The sequence below is a fragment of the Astatotilapia calliptera genome, chromosome 7 (genome assembly GCF_900246225.1).
Source record: "Astatotilapia calliptera chromosome 7, fAstCal1.2, whole genome shotgun sequence".
Taxonomy (NCBI): domain Eukaryota; kingdom Metazoa; phylum Chordata; class Actinopteri; order Cichliformes; family Cichlidae; genus Astatotilapia; species Astatotilapia calliptera.
In genome coordinates, this window is record NC_039308.1 from 50258576 (window position 1) to 50275378 (window position 16803).

The window sequence follows — 16803 nt, forward strand, 5'->3', positions numbered from 1 at the left end:
TAAGGCGATTTGGGAAGGTTGTGTGTGGCTAATCTGCACTGATTCAAAGGCTATTATAGCAGAAGGCAATATTTTCACCTCCTCCTCTTTTTTTTCCATCACACACTTGCTTACTCTGAGTCTTAACACCAATTTCTGAGGATGGAGAGATACTCCTCTGTGCTTTGATAATCCCTTTGATGTCGAACTGTCTGCAGCGATGAGTCTGTTTAAGGGGTTTAGTGCGGTGGGTTTTGGCCTTTGAGACTTTTCTTTCCCTGGAAAATACAAAGCTCCGTGCTGGCCCAGCTGCCCGGGCTGCGTGCACAGGCACAGACCGGCTTGGCGCTGGCTTGGATGCTGGTTCTGGCATGGGGTTGGGCCTCACGGCGGCAAGAGCTGTGGGCCATTGTGCCAGGGAGTCACGCTTCGCCTCGTGTGCCCACTGGGGGCATCGCTTGAATACTCACGGAGCACTGAATGAGTTTTCCTTTCTCTTTTTTTCCCTAATCTAACAGTTACACACAATCTGTCTCTGTGTGACTGTCTGGAAAGATTGAGTTTACAAAACACAATGGAAGTCTTCACTGTAATCGGGTTATCCAAAGTTGAGGAGGATGACGGATTCCAAACTATGCTTGGATCGTAAGCACTAGTGGTCTTACTTAAAGTAATTACATAGTCGGTGTAATTTTTTTTTAGCAACTTTTGCTACATTGTGTCCCTTTTGCGGCTTGGTTTAATGGAGGCAAAAGAAAAATACTACACCTATATGTACAAACATTTATTAAAAATTACAGCAATTTGAGTTTTGACAAAATAGGAAATTGACAGTGAAATCTTTCATTGTCAATTCTTAGCTATTTCATCAGTGGCTCCTGATATTTTTCTTCTTTTTCTTCTTTCAGCTGGTCCTTTTAGAGGTGGCCACAGCAGATCATTTATTTCCATCTCACCCAATCCCACTTCTTCTGTCACACCAACCCTCTGCATGTCCTCCTGCACTACATTCATGAATCTTCTCTTTGATCGTTCTTTTCCGCCCGCCTGGCATACGTTAAATCAATCTTTCCTCGGCAGGGCGACAGGTGAAACTGCTTTAAGCAAGCTTTCTTACACTATATCACGGATGTGCGCCAAAGCAACAGTGGAAATCAGAAGAGCACAATGATCGACCTGCACGCTTCGGTCCTGGACTTCTCACAAAATGCAGTGTAAAGTTATACAGTGCTGATTGACTGCTTAAGCATTTTGATGTTCATAGCTGATACGTGCAGTTTATCTGGCCCTCCATTGGTTGTCATTTTCAGTCAGGAGAATCTGGGGATATTGCAGAAAACAAACTCAACCCTTTTTTGTGATTTGGATTATTCCTGTGGTGTGACTGGGAAACCTCTTGCTGTTTTTTCCACTCTGTTTTTATTCAGAACTCCAGGGTTCTTATTAATGTGCAATCAACGCTACTTCATTTTTAAGTACAGCAAGTTTTTCTTGCCTTGCCTCTAATAATATAGGCAATCGGTCTGTGTCTCTGCCTCTGTGTTCCTCTTTTAACTTCACTCTGTCATGATGATGGAATCTACCGTTTGTAGCCAGCACAACACGTGCGCTTCAGCTGAGAGAAGTGAGGCATTTGAGTGTGCACTGTGTATGGCTGTCATTCTGGGTCTGAGGCTGCTGTTGGAGGCGGCGTATGAATGGAACTGTTTGAGTGTTAATGTGTTCCTTTCACCACGATTGTAACAATTTACCAAAATAATACAATGACTGGGGTATCCAGAGCGGAATATAGGATTTTTACGCCTCTGCATGGCGTAAACTGAGCCTAGTCTCTGTGACTCAGTAAAGTGCTGTTAAGGGATTTCTTAGTTTGTGTGGCTTCGTTTGAGACAGGAGAATCCAGATTGCCTGAGATAAAACACAGGCTCAAAACTCACCAGTGACTCTGTGTCTCTGGGTTCAACTGCTTTCCTGAACACTTGAATGAGACGGTTTATGGCAGGTGTCTGCAACAGAAGCCTAGTTATGTGATTGGAACTAAGCTGCGCCAGAACATGCACTGAACTGTAGATGTAGCTTGCTCTCTTATGAAACACCTTTATGACGTTAAGTAGTCCATTAAAAAAAAGGCTAATTGCCACATTAAAATTATTTTCTTTCTTAAACAGAGAACTTGAAGAAGCCAGCCTCTTCAGAGATGAGAGGGACCATGAGAGAGGAGCTAGAATCTCTCAGAGCCACAGTAGAGCACCAACGCGTGCTCGAGAACAACTCCACCGGCCCACACCCGAGATCGCCACGCAGGCGCAAGCGTTTCCTGTCCTATCCTCGCTACGTTGAGCTGATGGTGACAACAGATGCCAAAATGGTGCGTCACCATGGACGCAACCTAGAGCACTACATTCTAACAATCATGTCAGTAGTAAGTAAAATAATGTTTCTCATTTTTTTCAGTGTTTAAATGTGTTTTTGCTCAGTATTGTTTGCTGGCATTGCCTTCCTGTTGGGATTACATGCTACTAAAAGGTCTTTAACATATGATGGGGTTAGTTACTCAAGACCTTGTATGTGAGGAGAAGGGTTTTAAAATCAGCTGTTAAACCAATTTAACCAAACATCAATAACTGAACGATTTAGAGGTTCATTTAAAATACTGAAAAGTAGCAAAAACTTAGTGAAAGAACATGACAAACGTCTCAGTGTTAGCCATGCTGTTGTTCACAGCAGATTTCACAAGTCATTGAATTGTTTAAACTTGAGACTTGTAGACTTATAGAATAGTCAGTTAAACTTGAATGAAATGTAGGTTGCTCGGTTGCTAGAGACGAGCTAAATGCATATTTTTTTCCAAGCAATGTTTAACTCTATGTGGCCATGTTCTTTGGCTGTATGCTCAGCGTGTTGTTTCCCCATGTGTAAATAAGCGTCTCAAACTAGATCAAAATTAGGCTTGATGGAATACACTTACAAACATTAACCTTTCCACTAGATGGATCTAATTTAATAGATGCCAAATCTACAGCAGAGCTGTATTGAATTTAATGTGGTTTTGTGGACATTTACATTGAAAACATGCATCGTCTTTTTTTAATTGTGAAAGATCTCTAGAAAATGACCAAAACTTTACAGCAAAAAATAAACAACTTCAGATAAGAAACTTCTTATGATGATCGTCTCCATCATGAGGGTAGATTTTAACATTAAATCAATGACACTCGTGCTATTGAACCTTTTTTAAAATGATAAACTCTGCTGAAATGAATGCAACAGAAATAAAGAGCAATCTGACATTTTGGTCACAGTAGTATTCAGAAGCTTTTTCAGTGAATACGCCACATATGACAACACTTTAAAAAATTTAAGTTCTGATATATACACCACGTACTCTGTGATATATTTCTTTCCACTATTAAAGCAATTGCCCAGTGGAAACTGCAGTCAAGTCCAGGGCTGTGTTTTTCTAGTCTTAGATTTTACTGTTTGGCATTTTTGGTCATTAACTCCGATGTAACCTCAGCATGCTTCTGCATATGCCAAACAAACCCTGTTAGCCTGTCCAGCACCTTGACCACTTTATAAGTCCTACTTTTGACTGTGAAAGAAGAATATTCATTTTAAGAATATTCATGGAGTTGTACGATAAAAACTGTCCAACAATAAAATACAACAGAAAGCACAAATATTCAGATAGACCATGGCTCACTAAGGGTTTACAAAATGCATGTAAAAAGAAAAATACACTCTATAGGGAATACCTAAAACAAAGAACAAAAGATGCTGAAAATAAATATAAAAAATACAAAAATAAGTTGACCAATATTATATGTGTAGAAAGGAGTATTATAGTAAAATATTGAACAACAATAAACATAATATGAAAGGAATATGGGATGTTTTAAACGGTATCATTAAAAATAATTCTGGACAACAAAGTTATCCACAATACTTTATCGATAATGGCAATATTATGGAAAACACTGCTGATAAGGTCAACAGCTTTAATCATTATTTTGTAAATATTGGACCAAAACTGGCAGAACAAATTCCCGAGTCACTGCCATCAGTAGACTGTAGTGAAAACCTGATTGATAGGAACCCTAACTCAATGTTCCTCACATCAGTGGAGGAAAAAGAAATAATTGACATTGTACACATGTGTAAATATAAAACATCTACTGATTGTAATGATATTGACATGAAAATCGTCAAGAAGGTCATTGAAGGAATTGTAGGACCTCTAATATATATTTGCAACTTATCATTTCAGACGGGAAAAGTGCCAAACAAAATGAAAATAGCTAAAGTTGTGCCGCTGTATAAAACCGGGGATAGACGCCACTTCACAAATTACAGGCCTGTTTCTTTACTACCACAATTCTCCAAAATCCTAGAAAACCTGTTTAATAAACGATTAGACAAATTCTTAGATAAATATAAATTACTCTCTGACAGTCAATATGGATTCAGATCAAAAAGATCAACATCTCTGGCATTAATCGAATCAATTGAGGAGATTACGAATGCTATAGATCAGAAACAGTATGCAGCTGGAGTATTTCTGGATCTCAAGAAAGCATTCGACACAATCAATCATGACATATTAATTAATAAACTGGAACTGTATGGGATTAGGGGGGTTGTACTGCAATGGGTGAAAAATTATTTAAGTGACCGGAAACAATTTGTGAAGCTGGGTGTCCATTCCTCATCATGCTTGGACATTGCTTGTGGTGTTCCACAAGGCTCTGTACTGGGTCCAAAATTATTTATTATTTATATAAATGATATTTGTAAGGCATCTGATATATTAAAATTAGTATTATTTGCAGATGACACAAATATTTTTTGTTCTGGGGGGAATCTAAAGGAGCTGCTGGATACAATTACTTCAGAAATGTGCAAAATTAAAAAATGGTTTAACAGGAACAAACTATCGCTAAATCTAAGTAAAACTAAAATTATCTTATTTGGGAATTCCCTTAGAAATGCACAAGTGCAGATTCATGTAGATGGTGTGGAAATTGAAAGAGTACTTGAACATAAGTTTCTTGGTGTGATTATAGATGATAAATTAAACTGGAAGTCTCATATAAATCATATACATAACAAAATTTCAAGAAGTGTCTCAATCTTGAGTAAAGTAAAACACATTCTGGACCACAAATCACTCCACATTCTCTATTGTTCCCTGATTGCACCGTATTTGAATTACTGTGCAGAGGTTTGGGGCAATACTTACAAATGTTCGCTATCATCAATCTTTATATTACAAAAAAGGGCCATAAGGATAATCCATAAAACTGGTTACAGAGATCATACAAATCCACTATTCTTAAAATCAAAAATTCTAAAATTCACAGATCTGGTTCATTTTCTCACAGCACAAATTATATATAAAGCAATAAATAACCTGCTTCCTGACAATATTCTAAAAATGTTTTCTAAAAGGGAACGGGGATACAATTTGAGGGGGGAATTAAATTTAAAACATCCTCGTATCCGTACAACATTAAAAAGTTTTTGCATCTCTGTGTGTGGAGTGAAGCTGTGGAACAGACTAAGTAAAGATATGAAGCAATGTCCAAGCATGGCGCAGTTTAAAAAGCGGTTTAAGGATATGGTTTTTACAGGGTACAGGGAAAAGGTAGAGATTTGATAGGGTGTTCTTGTCTAATATTTTCATGTGTGTGCGCATGCATGGGTTTGTTGGTATGGGTATATATATATATATATATATATATATATATATATATATATATATATATATATATATATATATATAATTGTAGGTTGTGTATCCTTGAGGTGTTAATGGGGTTATTGAAAATGTGTATATGTGCGTATGTGTGTATATACGTATGTATGGATAGATAGAAACATATATGTGTATATATTAAAAAAAAAATTTACACATAACATATAATGTAATTGCAAGGAGGTATTTCTGTAGTCTATTGATACTAGATAGTGGAAAAGGGGTGGGATTAAATAAGCTTATGCTTCTTCCTGCTCCTTTTTGAACATGGACGTTATTTGGAGTTGTGGTTGCTCGTTTTCCTTTTGTTTGCTTTGTTCATTTGTCTCTTTTAATTCTATTTTTTTAATAGTTTTTCAACATGTTCAAAATAAAGATTCAATCAATCAAAAAGAAGGCTGGTAATTAAGCCAGTGACACTGTGATGGACTGGGTAGTAAAACGTCTCAACTCAGGACGGGTTATTAATTCAACTGAGTCTAGTATCTGCTGTCTCTCTACACCATCACAGGCAAAATGTTTGAAACACTCATTTACTTGCAGAGGAGTAATGATTGTCAGTGGAGTGTCCTTAAAGGTTGCTGGAGCATAGTGAGTGTTGCATAGGCCAGTTTCGACAGCAAATCATGTTTATGTCTGCAGACCAGGGGGCAGCCATACACAAATGCATGCTTTTTTCCCCCCTGTCCTCTTTCAAATGGTTACATTTGCTCTACTTTTGCAAAAATTTATCCAAACTTACCATATTATTTTCTATTGGTCACGCCGATAAACTGTATAGATATGACCCCTGATGTCTTACTGTCTTACTGTTATTTTAAGAAGGTAGCTTTTAACCATGTAAAAAAATGTTGCACATGTAGCAAAATATAAATTCTAAGAAGTCCTAAAAAAACCTTTACTGTTTAATATTTGCTCCTGAATGCATTTTGCAGTAATTTATGGTGTCGTCCCCCCTCGCTTCTGGCCGTTAAACTGATCGCATGAGAGCATAAACTGGAGGTGAGAGTCTAATGAGCGGGGTCATGTGTCACCGTTGGATGACGTGCATACAAAGACAGTCTCGTTTTATTACTCAACCCGGGCAAGCCTGGGCTACGTTTGCTTCCCTCTATGTTACGATGAGGTAGCTGTTTATAGTAACTAATAAGTTCCTGTCATGAGGCCGTACCCTGTTTCGGGGCACCGCTGGCTGACCGTGACACGGGTGCACGAGAAACGCAAGAGTAGCAGAGGGGAAAAGAGTTGGAATATTTTGCTGTCCCCACAGAGGGGCTGCTTCACATTTGTAGCCAGGTCCAGTTTCTTTCTTTTCTTTTTCCTTTTCTATGGTCTTCTGGGTGGGGGGGTTGTAATTGGTTTAAATACTCTGTTGATTAAACTTACCCTCGAGGAGGCACTTTGTGCTTTCTTTTGACTTTGGTGAGCTGCTGCTATTTTGATTAAACCAAAATAGAGCTTAGCTAAAAGAGCCTTGACTGTGTGTTCCCATTCCAAGTACTTTAACTAATACATGACTCTAGCTCTGCTCTGACTCAGGTTAGTGGAAGTTTGCATTTTTTTTTGTCTGTGTGTTTTGTCTTTGTTACAGGTAGCAGCAGTGTACAGGGACCCCAGCATAGGAAACCTCATCAGCATCAAGATTGTCAAGCTTGTCATCATCCACAATGAACAGGTGAGTACGGGGTCTTGAATGCTACGTGTACGCAGGTCATCTGCGCGTGGTTGACGTCATTGCAGGTGTCTTTGGCTTGGCTTTTTTTTCTCTGTGGGGCCTCTTTGAAAGGAAGCTGTCTTTCTTGTCGGGCTTATGTGGAATACAAATCATAATGTATTAAGGCTGCTAGCCACCTGCAAATGAAATGCTCTGTTATCAGTTTTTGAATAAGTAGGCATTTGCCTAGGGATTTTCTTTGTTTAGTTTGGTCACGGTGAGATTTTCCTCACTACCTCTGTTATTGAAAGGACCACAGGAAAGAACATAAGGCCGTTGTAGGTTGCAAGATGTCACTGAAAAATTACCAATGTATGTCCTTGTTTTCCAAAAATCCAGCACCTAAATCTTTAGTCCAAACATTATAATCATAATGAACACAAACATAAGACTCACACATTAAAGAACCTGATGTTCTAATATGTCTTTACCACCATTATTAAAAAAGGTTACTGTATGTAAGCCCAGTTTGTTGGTCGTAACCCCACTGCTGTTTCACCCAAAACAGGAAGGTCCCACTGTGAGCTTCAACGCTGCCACCACTCTGCACAACTTCTGTGTCTGGCAGCAGAGCCACAACGTCCAGGACGACAGCCATCCTTCTCACCACGACACTGCGCTCCTCATAACCAGGTATCTGCCTTTCCCACCCCACCCCTCACCTCCTTTTCGAAAGCAAGTCGCTCGAGCACGCTGCCCTTTTCAGAAGGGATTTACAGGATGGTGTTTTTTCTTTTTCACAGGGAAGACATCTGCCGCGCTAAAGACAAATGTGACACATTAGGTAATATTTTGGCTTTTATCTGCACGTTAAGTTCTTTTACAGTGAACTTTCCACTCCACTGACCACAGCTCATGAACTGTGCTGTAATGAGTTTATGGCAAGCTGTCAGCTAATAATATTATCGTGACAGAACAGAGTGGTAGACCTGGGAGGAGGGAGACTGTGGCAGTGCTAATCTCTCTTAGGAAACAGAAGTTTTGATGCCTTTAATCTTCTCAAACGCTCAAGCAACTATTTTTCCCCCAGACACACTTGGCTTGTAGATGTTTATGCGGATCTGTGTGTTTTCCTGTGTGTGCGTATTGGTGTGTGTTGACCCTGTAGGGCTTGCTGAGCTGGGGACCATGTGCGACCCGTACCGGAGCTGCTCCATTAGTGAGGAAAATGGAATTAGTGCATCCTTCACCATCGCTCATGAGCTGGGCCATGTGTAAGTTGCAGTTCTAAACCTGTTGCCCCACCACCACCCCCATAACTCACACACACACACACATAGGACGTATGTCACCACTCAAAGCCAAGCTCGACTACAAAAGCCCTCTTATCAAGAGACACAGAGTGCAGCAGACACAGGTGCAAAACATAATAAAGAAAAAAAACCTTGACTTTTAATAACATGCCAGCCTACAATGCCTTACTATAGAGCTCAGGACGTCAACCCTCCATGTGTCCGAGCTTTACCTCGATAGCTATAAGCTCAAAGACACAACTTTATGTGAATGCCAGAAAAAACCCTCAAAAATCCTAATAATAATTGGACCTGGCATTGATGAACAACAACAAAGATTTTCTTGGAAATGGTACAAGGAGCAAGTACAAAGCTAAATATTGTATTTAGTACCTGGAAAGCCTTCCACCCCCCACCCCCCACCCCCGACTCCTCAGCGCCAAAGACAGGTAAAACAAACTGGAGATGTCACATCGCCATCATGTGCGGCTCGCCTTCGAGCGGGTAATAGCGGGGTTATCACAACATGCCTTTGCGCCAGAGAGTGTTTTCACAACAAGCAAATACTGCCACATGTGTGGAGTGAAGAAAGACTCGTACGCATAATCTGTCTTCAAATGACTGAATCAAAACACATGACTTTATCTCTCGTATGAAGCGATGTTTATTCCAAACATCCATTTGTGGCGAAATTATGATAAATAAGTCATTACCTTCTCATTCTTACAAACGCTCCAGGTGATTTAAAACAGAGAGCTTACTTTTGGATAAAGACAAGGCCTCTGTCTTTGTTTTTTTTTTCTCTTCTGCTTCTCTCCATCTGGGTAGTAAAAAGGCGCACTGTCAGTGTGAGCCTGTGAGGTAATAGTTAAGAATGAGAGATATTTTTTTCTAGTTCCTCTGCCACGGTCACACATTTTTCCAGTGGAGAGACTGGACCAGAGGAGCAGCAGATGGACCAAGCTTACACCCTGCCCTTTTTACTTCGAGTCTCATGTGGATCTGTTTATGCTAAAGTTCAAGCAGCTGGAAGCCCACTTGGCTCTGTCTCTTGGCATGGCGAATCACTGTGTTTGCAGGCGTGAGCTCTCATGAGTGTTTGGCGCTCTGCGAAAGCCAGTGTCAGGTAATGGGACCCACTCAAGAGCACTGCAGATTAATCAGAGACTTATACTAATGGCTGGGAGGCCTTTCTCAGATAACTGCGAGAATGTGCGATCACTACTAGGCAGCACAGGGATTTTTAGGTGGCGTGGTGTCACTTGATAGCTCCTCAAAGGTGACATGTATGAGGACTTAAAACATTTGTCTGTCTTCACATGTCCCAGATCAAAAATAAATCTTCCTGACATTTTGCAAAAAAAGTATATCAAGTGTGTAAAGTGCACACAAAAAACAAAACAAATCAGAAAGCCAATGGGATAAAATCTCTGGGATTGTTAAAGATGGTTTCTTCTTGTGGACAAGTACATTCAGAGCAGCTAAGATGTGTAGTTCACAGACAGTGAGCCCTGCCTATCTTGAAGTGCTTTTCAAAGGATTTTAATCAAAGAAATACTTTTTTCAGTGCTGAAGATCCATCAAATAGGGTGGCAGAGTGGCGCGGGGACAGTGATGTGCACAGAGTGATGCAGTTATTTTGTTAAGAGCTTGAAGTGAGTGGTTTCGGATGCATGTAATTCACTGAAATTGGTTCCTCCATTGATCTAGCCACAAAACTGCCTGATTTATAACCTCATTACACTAAAAGGCTCTCATCTCAGGATTTTAAGGTTGTATTCTCATTTGTATCCTTCTGATCTGACTTATTTGACGCAACATATCCAGTTTTATGTTTTCTCTCCTTTTTTTTGTGAAACTCAATTCTATTTACTTTTTTTTTTACATCATAAGTGACAAAAAATCTTTTGCATAGTACCAGTTGATTCAGTTTTGATGTTGTGAGTATTATCCAACGGCTTGGTTTGTGTGCAGAGCTTATTACTGTGCCAGAGGCTTAATTATTTCCTGGGTGTTTGCCCTCGGGCCCTCCGTCTCCCGTAGGGTGGGCTTCATGCCAGCCATGCTAGATCTTGTTTGTGTGGTGGTATGGATTGACCCTCAGCTCCAGCCCAGAGCACAGCACTGCCCCACATCCTGGCGTAAACATCTCAAGACATCATACAGCTGCATGGGATCCTGTGTGTATAAATACATGTGTACTCATGCGTGCATGTATTTATGGGTAATGCGCCAAACCGCAGTACAAAACAGGACATCTATGCTGGGCTGCACTGTTCTGGACTTGATCAAGAAAACCTGCTCTATGAGACTGCCAGCTACAGACAGCCTGGATGAATTCATTAGTTTGCAGCTTCCATGCCTCATTACGTACAGTTATTCTTTTGCAAAGACTCCCGTCTCACTGCTTGATCGCTAAAGACAAATGCTCAAACAATTAGCTGGTTAACTGATTTTTGGACTTGCAGAAAATACAGGAAATAGTATTATCTCAGCAAATGTTTGTGACAATGTTATTGCAGCTTTATTGGTAAGATTGTGTACACATCAGTCTTGTTCTCCTGTCTGTGAGAGCAACTGATGTGTGAGGTGCTATTACCCCCAGCTTTTTCTAAGCATTAAGCCCTTTGAGAATGTGAGATGGTGAGCTTTGACCTCTAAGCTGGAGGTAGATCTCACTAGCATGTTGTTCTCGATGTTGAAGCCAATAGATAATGATAGATGGAGTGTGACATTTTTTTAAGACAATGTTGCACCACCTACTGGCCAGTTGGAGTTTTCTTGAAACTCTTGAAAGGATTTTACTCTCTAAATATTTAGCAAATAATACAAATAAGGATGTGCATGTATTTGGAAGTGGAAAACAAACAGACCAGTAGAGGAGAAGTGCAAAGTGTGAGGAATAACTCAAAGATATTACCGGATCTGTGGGCTGGTTGTGAACCCCTGCTACAAATGACTGAGAGTCGATCTTAGACATTTATCCTTTTTACTATGGCATATCTAATAATCGGATGATAACCCTCACAATCTCTAAATTCCCCCCTTTTTTTTGTTCTGCACCAGGTTCAACATGCCTCATGATGACAACCCCAAGTGCCGGGAGGCAGGGATAAAGCACCAGTATCACGTCATGGCTCCTACACTTAACTACGATACCAACCCTTGGTCGTGGTCCAAGTGCAGTCGCAAGTACATCACCGACTTTCTTGAGTAGGTATCTGCAGCTCTCCTATCTGGTTCTAAATTGCTTCGTAATCAAAACATGTGACTCATTATGAGCTCTTCTCACGGGAGAGAAAGTGATGTTTTTTCCAGGTTTTACATGTAACTGCTTCCAGTCTCCCACAGAACTCTGCAGACAGGTCAGTGTAATGTAAACTGTGTGGAGTTGTTATTGCCTTGTGTTGAAAGAGTATTTCCTGTTTGAATTTGGGGGTCTTCCTCAGCTGACCTGAGCGATGGATCTCCTGAAGTCCTTCATCTGTCTCCCTGCTCAGACAGAGCTATTTTGTAAAGAAGCTGGCCAAACAGTAATCTAGTCACTAATCCCATTTCATCACCACAACCTTGTGCATGGGGAGGTGGCTGATTCAGCTACTCCAAACCCGCACCCACGGACGCTCATCCTGACTTCGATTCAAAATGGGAAATGTCAGTTATAATTACATCTTCCCTGAACATGACCCTTTAATCTTTGCCTCCTTTCCTCTGTTAATTGTAGAGGCCTTCACAAAGGACAGCCTTGTTAACCAGATGCGTCTCGAGAATTAGGCGATGGCCTCATATGGAGTTTTAAGGCCATGCTCTTTGCATAGTTTCCAGCTAGCCCGGACCTCAGCATCCAGTGGTTGGAACTTGCAGCCAAAGTTGAAAAGAATGTCCATCTGTCTCTTTATTGTTTGGATAAAGTTGTGTTGCTCTTCTGTTTGTATCTAATTACTACACAAAAAAACAGGAAGAGCATGACGTGAACGTCAGTCGCATTCATGTTAAACTGTAACATTTGTTAGTCACTTTGGATGTAACACACAGTGCAGGTATCGAGAACGAAGCACTGGCTTCGGTGTGGGAGCCGCGGTGGTGGGAAAGGCTCTTGAGAGTGCAGTCCAAGTGCTTTTGAAGTTTTTTGCAAGCCAACAATGAGGAGCATTGATTGAAAGTAGCACTTCTGCAGCACCACTCCTGCTGAGTGGACCGACCTGGTCAAGTATATCAGTGTTTTGACTGCCCATTCTTCCCGTAGAGTAAATTCAACCTGTAACAGTTTACAAAACGAAAGGCCGTGCCACCTCTCAAACATCCCTTTTCAAACAGCAACGGATTCCCCAATGCAGTCCCTCTTGTCTGAATATTGTTGTAATAATGTGCACTCAAGTCCCGTACCTGAAAGCTGATGAAAACTGTACTGTTGTAGTGCAGTGTCATTGTGTCCCATCTGCTGCACAAAGACACTATTCATTCCTACTCTGGCACTGTGCAATTTGATTTAACCCACAACATCCAAATATAAAATTTAAATGCAACTCTTTGACTATTCCTACGCTCTAGTTCTTGTTCATTTTGGGGAAACCCTATCAATTTCCTATGTACATCTCAAATTTTGCCAAAGCAGCAACAACTCTTATAAAGTGTAATGTGAAATTATTATAAATAATCCATCAGCATCTATTTTCTTGACGAAAACTAGGAGCTACTACATCTACTTTGTGTTTATTCATATATAACTGTAATTCAGTTCAATTCAATTTTTTATATAGCACTTTTATGTTAAAGTAAAGACATTATACAGCAAAAACCTCAACAATCAGATGACCCCATTTGAGCAAGCACTTGGTGACAGTGGGAAGGAAAAACTCCCTTTTAACAGGAAGAAACCTCAGGCGGGACCAGGCTCACGGAGGGACAGCCATCTGGTTGTGGATGAGGAAGTTGAAGACAATCTTCATACAGTTGAAGACAGAATTATCAGCCTCCCTCCATGAGAGTAGTCACATATTCTTTCTTTATGATTCCTTCCACTTTGAGATGCACTTAAACGTCCCTACAACACAATACCACCACTTCTGTGTTTCACGCCTCTCTCGTCGTAATCCAAACATAAACACTGTCTCTTTAGTCAAACAAGCAGTTTAGTCTTATTTGATCCAAGGACCCACTTCTAGTATCTTTCTCCAGGTTGTTCCTGGTATATTTAGGTCTGACTTGAAGTTGTTTCTTCTGCAGTGAAGAGAAGTTTTTCTTGGTCTGTGAACTCACAGTCCATTCCTGCCCAAAGTTCTAGTGATTAACTTCCTTGAGACCACTATCCCTGACTTGACTAAATCGTTAACTAGCATTTTGGCAGTTGTTCTGGGGTTTTTAGACACATCTCTGCCAGGCTTGTTCTTTACTGTGTGACTCTTTGAATTTCTTGATGCTACTTCTCACTATAGATCTTGACACAACGCTGTCATAAATTTGTAAATCCATCTCCTGCTTTGTGAGCATCATCTAAACGGATCTCTGTTGTTTTTGGCATGATTCTTTCTGAAGTGACAGCTTAAAACCTTACTGAAGTTTTTAACACTTAATTGGAAGAGAACCTTAAGTTTTACGTTTTAAGCACTACAAAGCAAAAGCACATCTTTGCACAGCAGTAAAAAAAAAAAGGACAACAATAATTCATCTTGTCAGAGGCAAAACGCTGACATGACAGACTTACTACTGTTTGATCGAACACTGCACATGTCGTTTAGCTCTTTGTAGAAGCCTCCAATCTGTCATGAGCTGACCTCTTGACATCTTGCCTTTATGGTGTACGTGAAAACTGTTATTGTTTAGTCTCATGTGACAAGAACACAATAACCGAGTCACCTTGTAAATAAACACACTTCCAAGTCTGCCAAAGGCTTCCAGGTGTGACAGCTCTTGTTTCCAGATGGGAATTGGCTCACCGTCTTGAATCCACACAGCTGATTTTTTGTCCCCCTTCCCCAGAACATAGATGTTTCATTTAAAATATGACCACAATGACCCCTTCTGCCTCGGTCTGTCTCGGTCTTAATAATAATTCCATTAAGTTCCAGTGCACCGATTAGACAGATGACCAACTGCTGAAAGACACTGTAATATGGGACTGTCCGAATGATTCCTCGACAGGCTGCTATGTGGTTTGCATTCAGTGTCTTCCACTGCTGTTGCTTTCTTCTAGTGCAATCATCCCCTCCTCTTGCCACAAGCCAGCATTTGCAACAATTTCTTACATTATGGCTGGAAATGAAAGGGTAAAGAAACAAAGTAATGGTAACGGAGGATAATCCTGTGTAATTATTGGCCTGTCACATCAGCTGGTGCTTTGTTGAGCAGGTGTTTTAGCGGCTCGATCCAGGATGAAATTTGTCAGAGCAGTGCAGACATGTTGTCTAATTACACATCTAGACCTGTCTCATCTGAAAGTTTCCTTTTCCCAAAGTAAACAAAGCGAGAGAAGATCCTTTGTGGCTCGCCTTGCTCTGCTAACATGTTTCATTTGTGCCCATTCACGGCCGTAAATGCGGATGATTTTATACGCAGACTGCTGGTGGATAGACGCAGTAAGTCCAGCTGTGCTTTTGTTGTCTCTTTTATTGTGTCATGGCTCAGGGTGTGGCTCATATACGGCACAATCTGTCATTATACTGCAGCGCTGGGGCTGGTGCAGATTTATTTAACTTAATCATGGTGCTTTAGCATTCTAAATGTTCTTGTTTGCCTTCAGCAGAGGAAAATACATCTAATACAAATGTGATCAGTAAGCAGATCCCTTTTTTTGTCTCCATCAAAATACTGTTTTATTCAGTCTGTGGCGCCTAACTCCAGTTTCACAGTGACAGCGTTTGCTATTAGGCTTTTAAGGGGGAAGCGGTATCAGTCTCTCTCCTCTGTAACGTTACAGACCACCCACAAGGAAAACACATCTGTGGATGATCACAGACAGTGACACAGAGATGTTTACCTTGCTTTTATGAAAGAGATGAAGTGTGCTGATACATTTTAGGGTTGGAATTACTACATTGTTATGAAGAATTCTGTACTGTGAAAGTCTGCCTGTTGAATGTGTACATGATTTGTTTTGAATTTATTTATTTAATTTTTTAGCACCGGCTATGGGGAGTGCCTCCTTGATGAGCCTGTGGGCAGAACATATGACATGCCCACTCTCCTCCCTGGTCAGCTCTACAATGCCAACAGACAGTGTGAACTGATGTTTGGTCCCGGTTCCCAAATTTGTCCTTACTTGGTACGTTGTCTTGCTATCAAAATAGATTAAAAAGCCACGGTAAAAAATGAAAGTGAAACATTTCTTTACCTGAAACATTTGAGGGGACAAAAATAAGGCCAAGGATCCAAAACTGACCCACCGAAGGCTCCAATCTGACCCACTGGACACCTGGGCCAAAACATGTGAAGCAGGGCTTAATTTTTGGACTATTAACTGAATTTATTTGAATTTCTAGCTTTTGTTACTGAAACTCCGACATGGCCATTCTTATTACTCAAACCTAAGTAAGACGTAAAAACTTCCTGTTTTCTCACTATTATAGTTTTGTAGTAGTATAGTTAAAAAAAGAGGAAAAAGGTAAACAAGGACTTTTCTGTGAATGAACAAAACTTTGTTACAGTGTTTTAAGGAGCTACCACATATTTTTTCTGTAATTTTACACACTTATTTCTTATGATTCTTTCTTACTGTCATATATCTTCCATTTACTACAACAGCATTTATTTATCATGTAGAAAAACTGTTAAAATTGCACATCTTCGTTCTTATATTAAGATATCTGAGGCATTCATTGAGTACTTAACCCCTTAAAGCCTGAACCATGAAGTAATCAGGCGAAAACTGTAGTGTTAATTGAACCTCCTGATAAAAGAAAACAAGGAAACTAAATATCACTTTGCATAATTGAGTTTTAATTCATATCATTTTTGCTACATTCTTCATTTTAGTGTGATTTAATTGCTCATAGTAGCATACTGCTACTGTCTCATAGTATATATCAGGTATTTCAGGAGAAAATGAATCACACTGTTGATGTAGAGGTCTTAAAAACTCATGTATCAAATATGATAGACTTGCCATTATGGGGTCAAACTTCTTT

General features: G+C 40.1%; 1 protein-coding gene across 1 annotated transcript in view; it reads left to right on the top strand.

The window, feature by feature from the left end:
* LOC113026508 (A disintegrin and metalloproteinase with thrombospondin motifs 20) overlaps positions 1 to 16803 on the top strand; it is a 78577-nt gene that overhangs the window by 13571 nt on the left and 48203 nt on the right. Inside the window, exons 4-10 of the mRNA XM_026175378.1 lie at positions 2148 to 2401; positions 7326 to 7409; positions 7957 to 8081; positions 8192 to 8232; positions 8557 to 8662; positions 11747 to 11893; positions 15800 to 15941. Coding sequence (XP_026031163.1) covers positions 2148 to 2401; positions 7326 to 7409; positions 7957 to 8081; positions 8192 to 8232; positions 8557 to 8662; positions 11747 to 11893; positions 15800 to 15941 — 899 coding nt within the window. The remainder of the gene's footprint in view (positions 1 to 2147; positions 2402 to 7325; positions 7410 to 7956; positions 8082 to 8191; positions 8233 to 8556; positions 8663 to 11746; positions 11894 to 15799; positions 15942 to 16803) is intronic.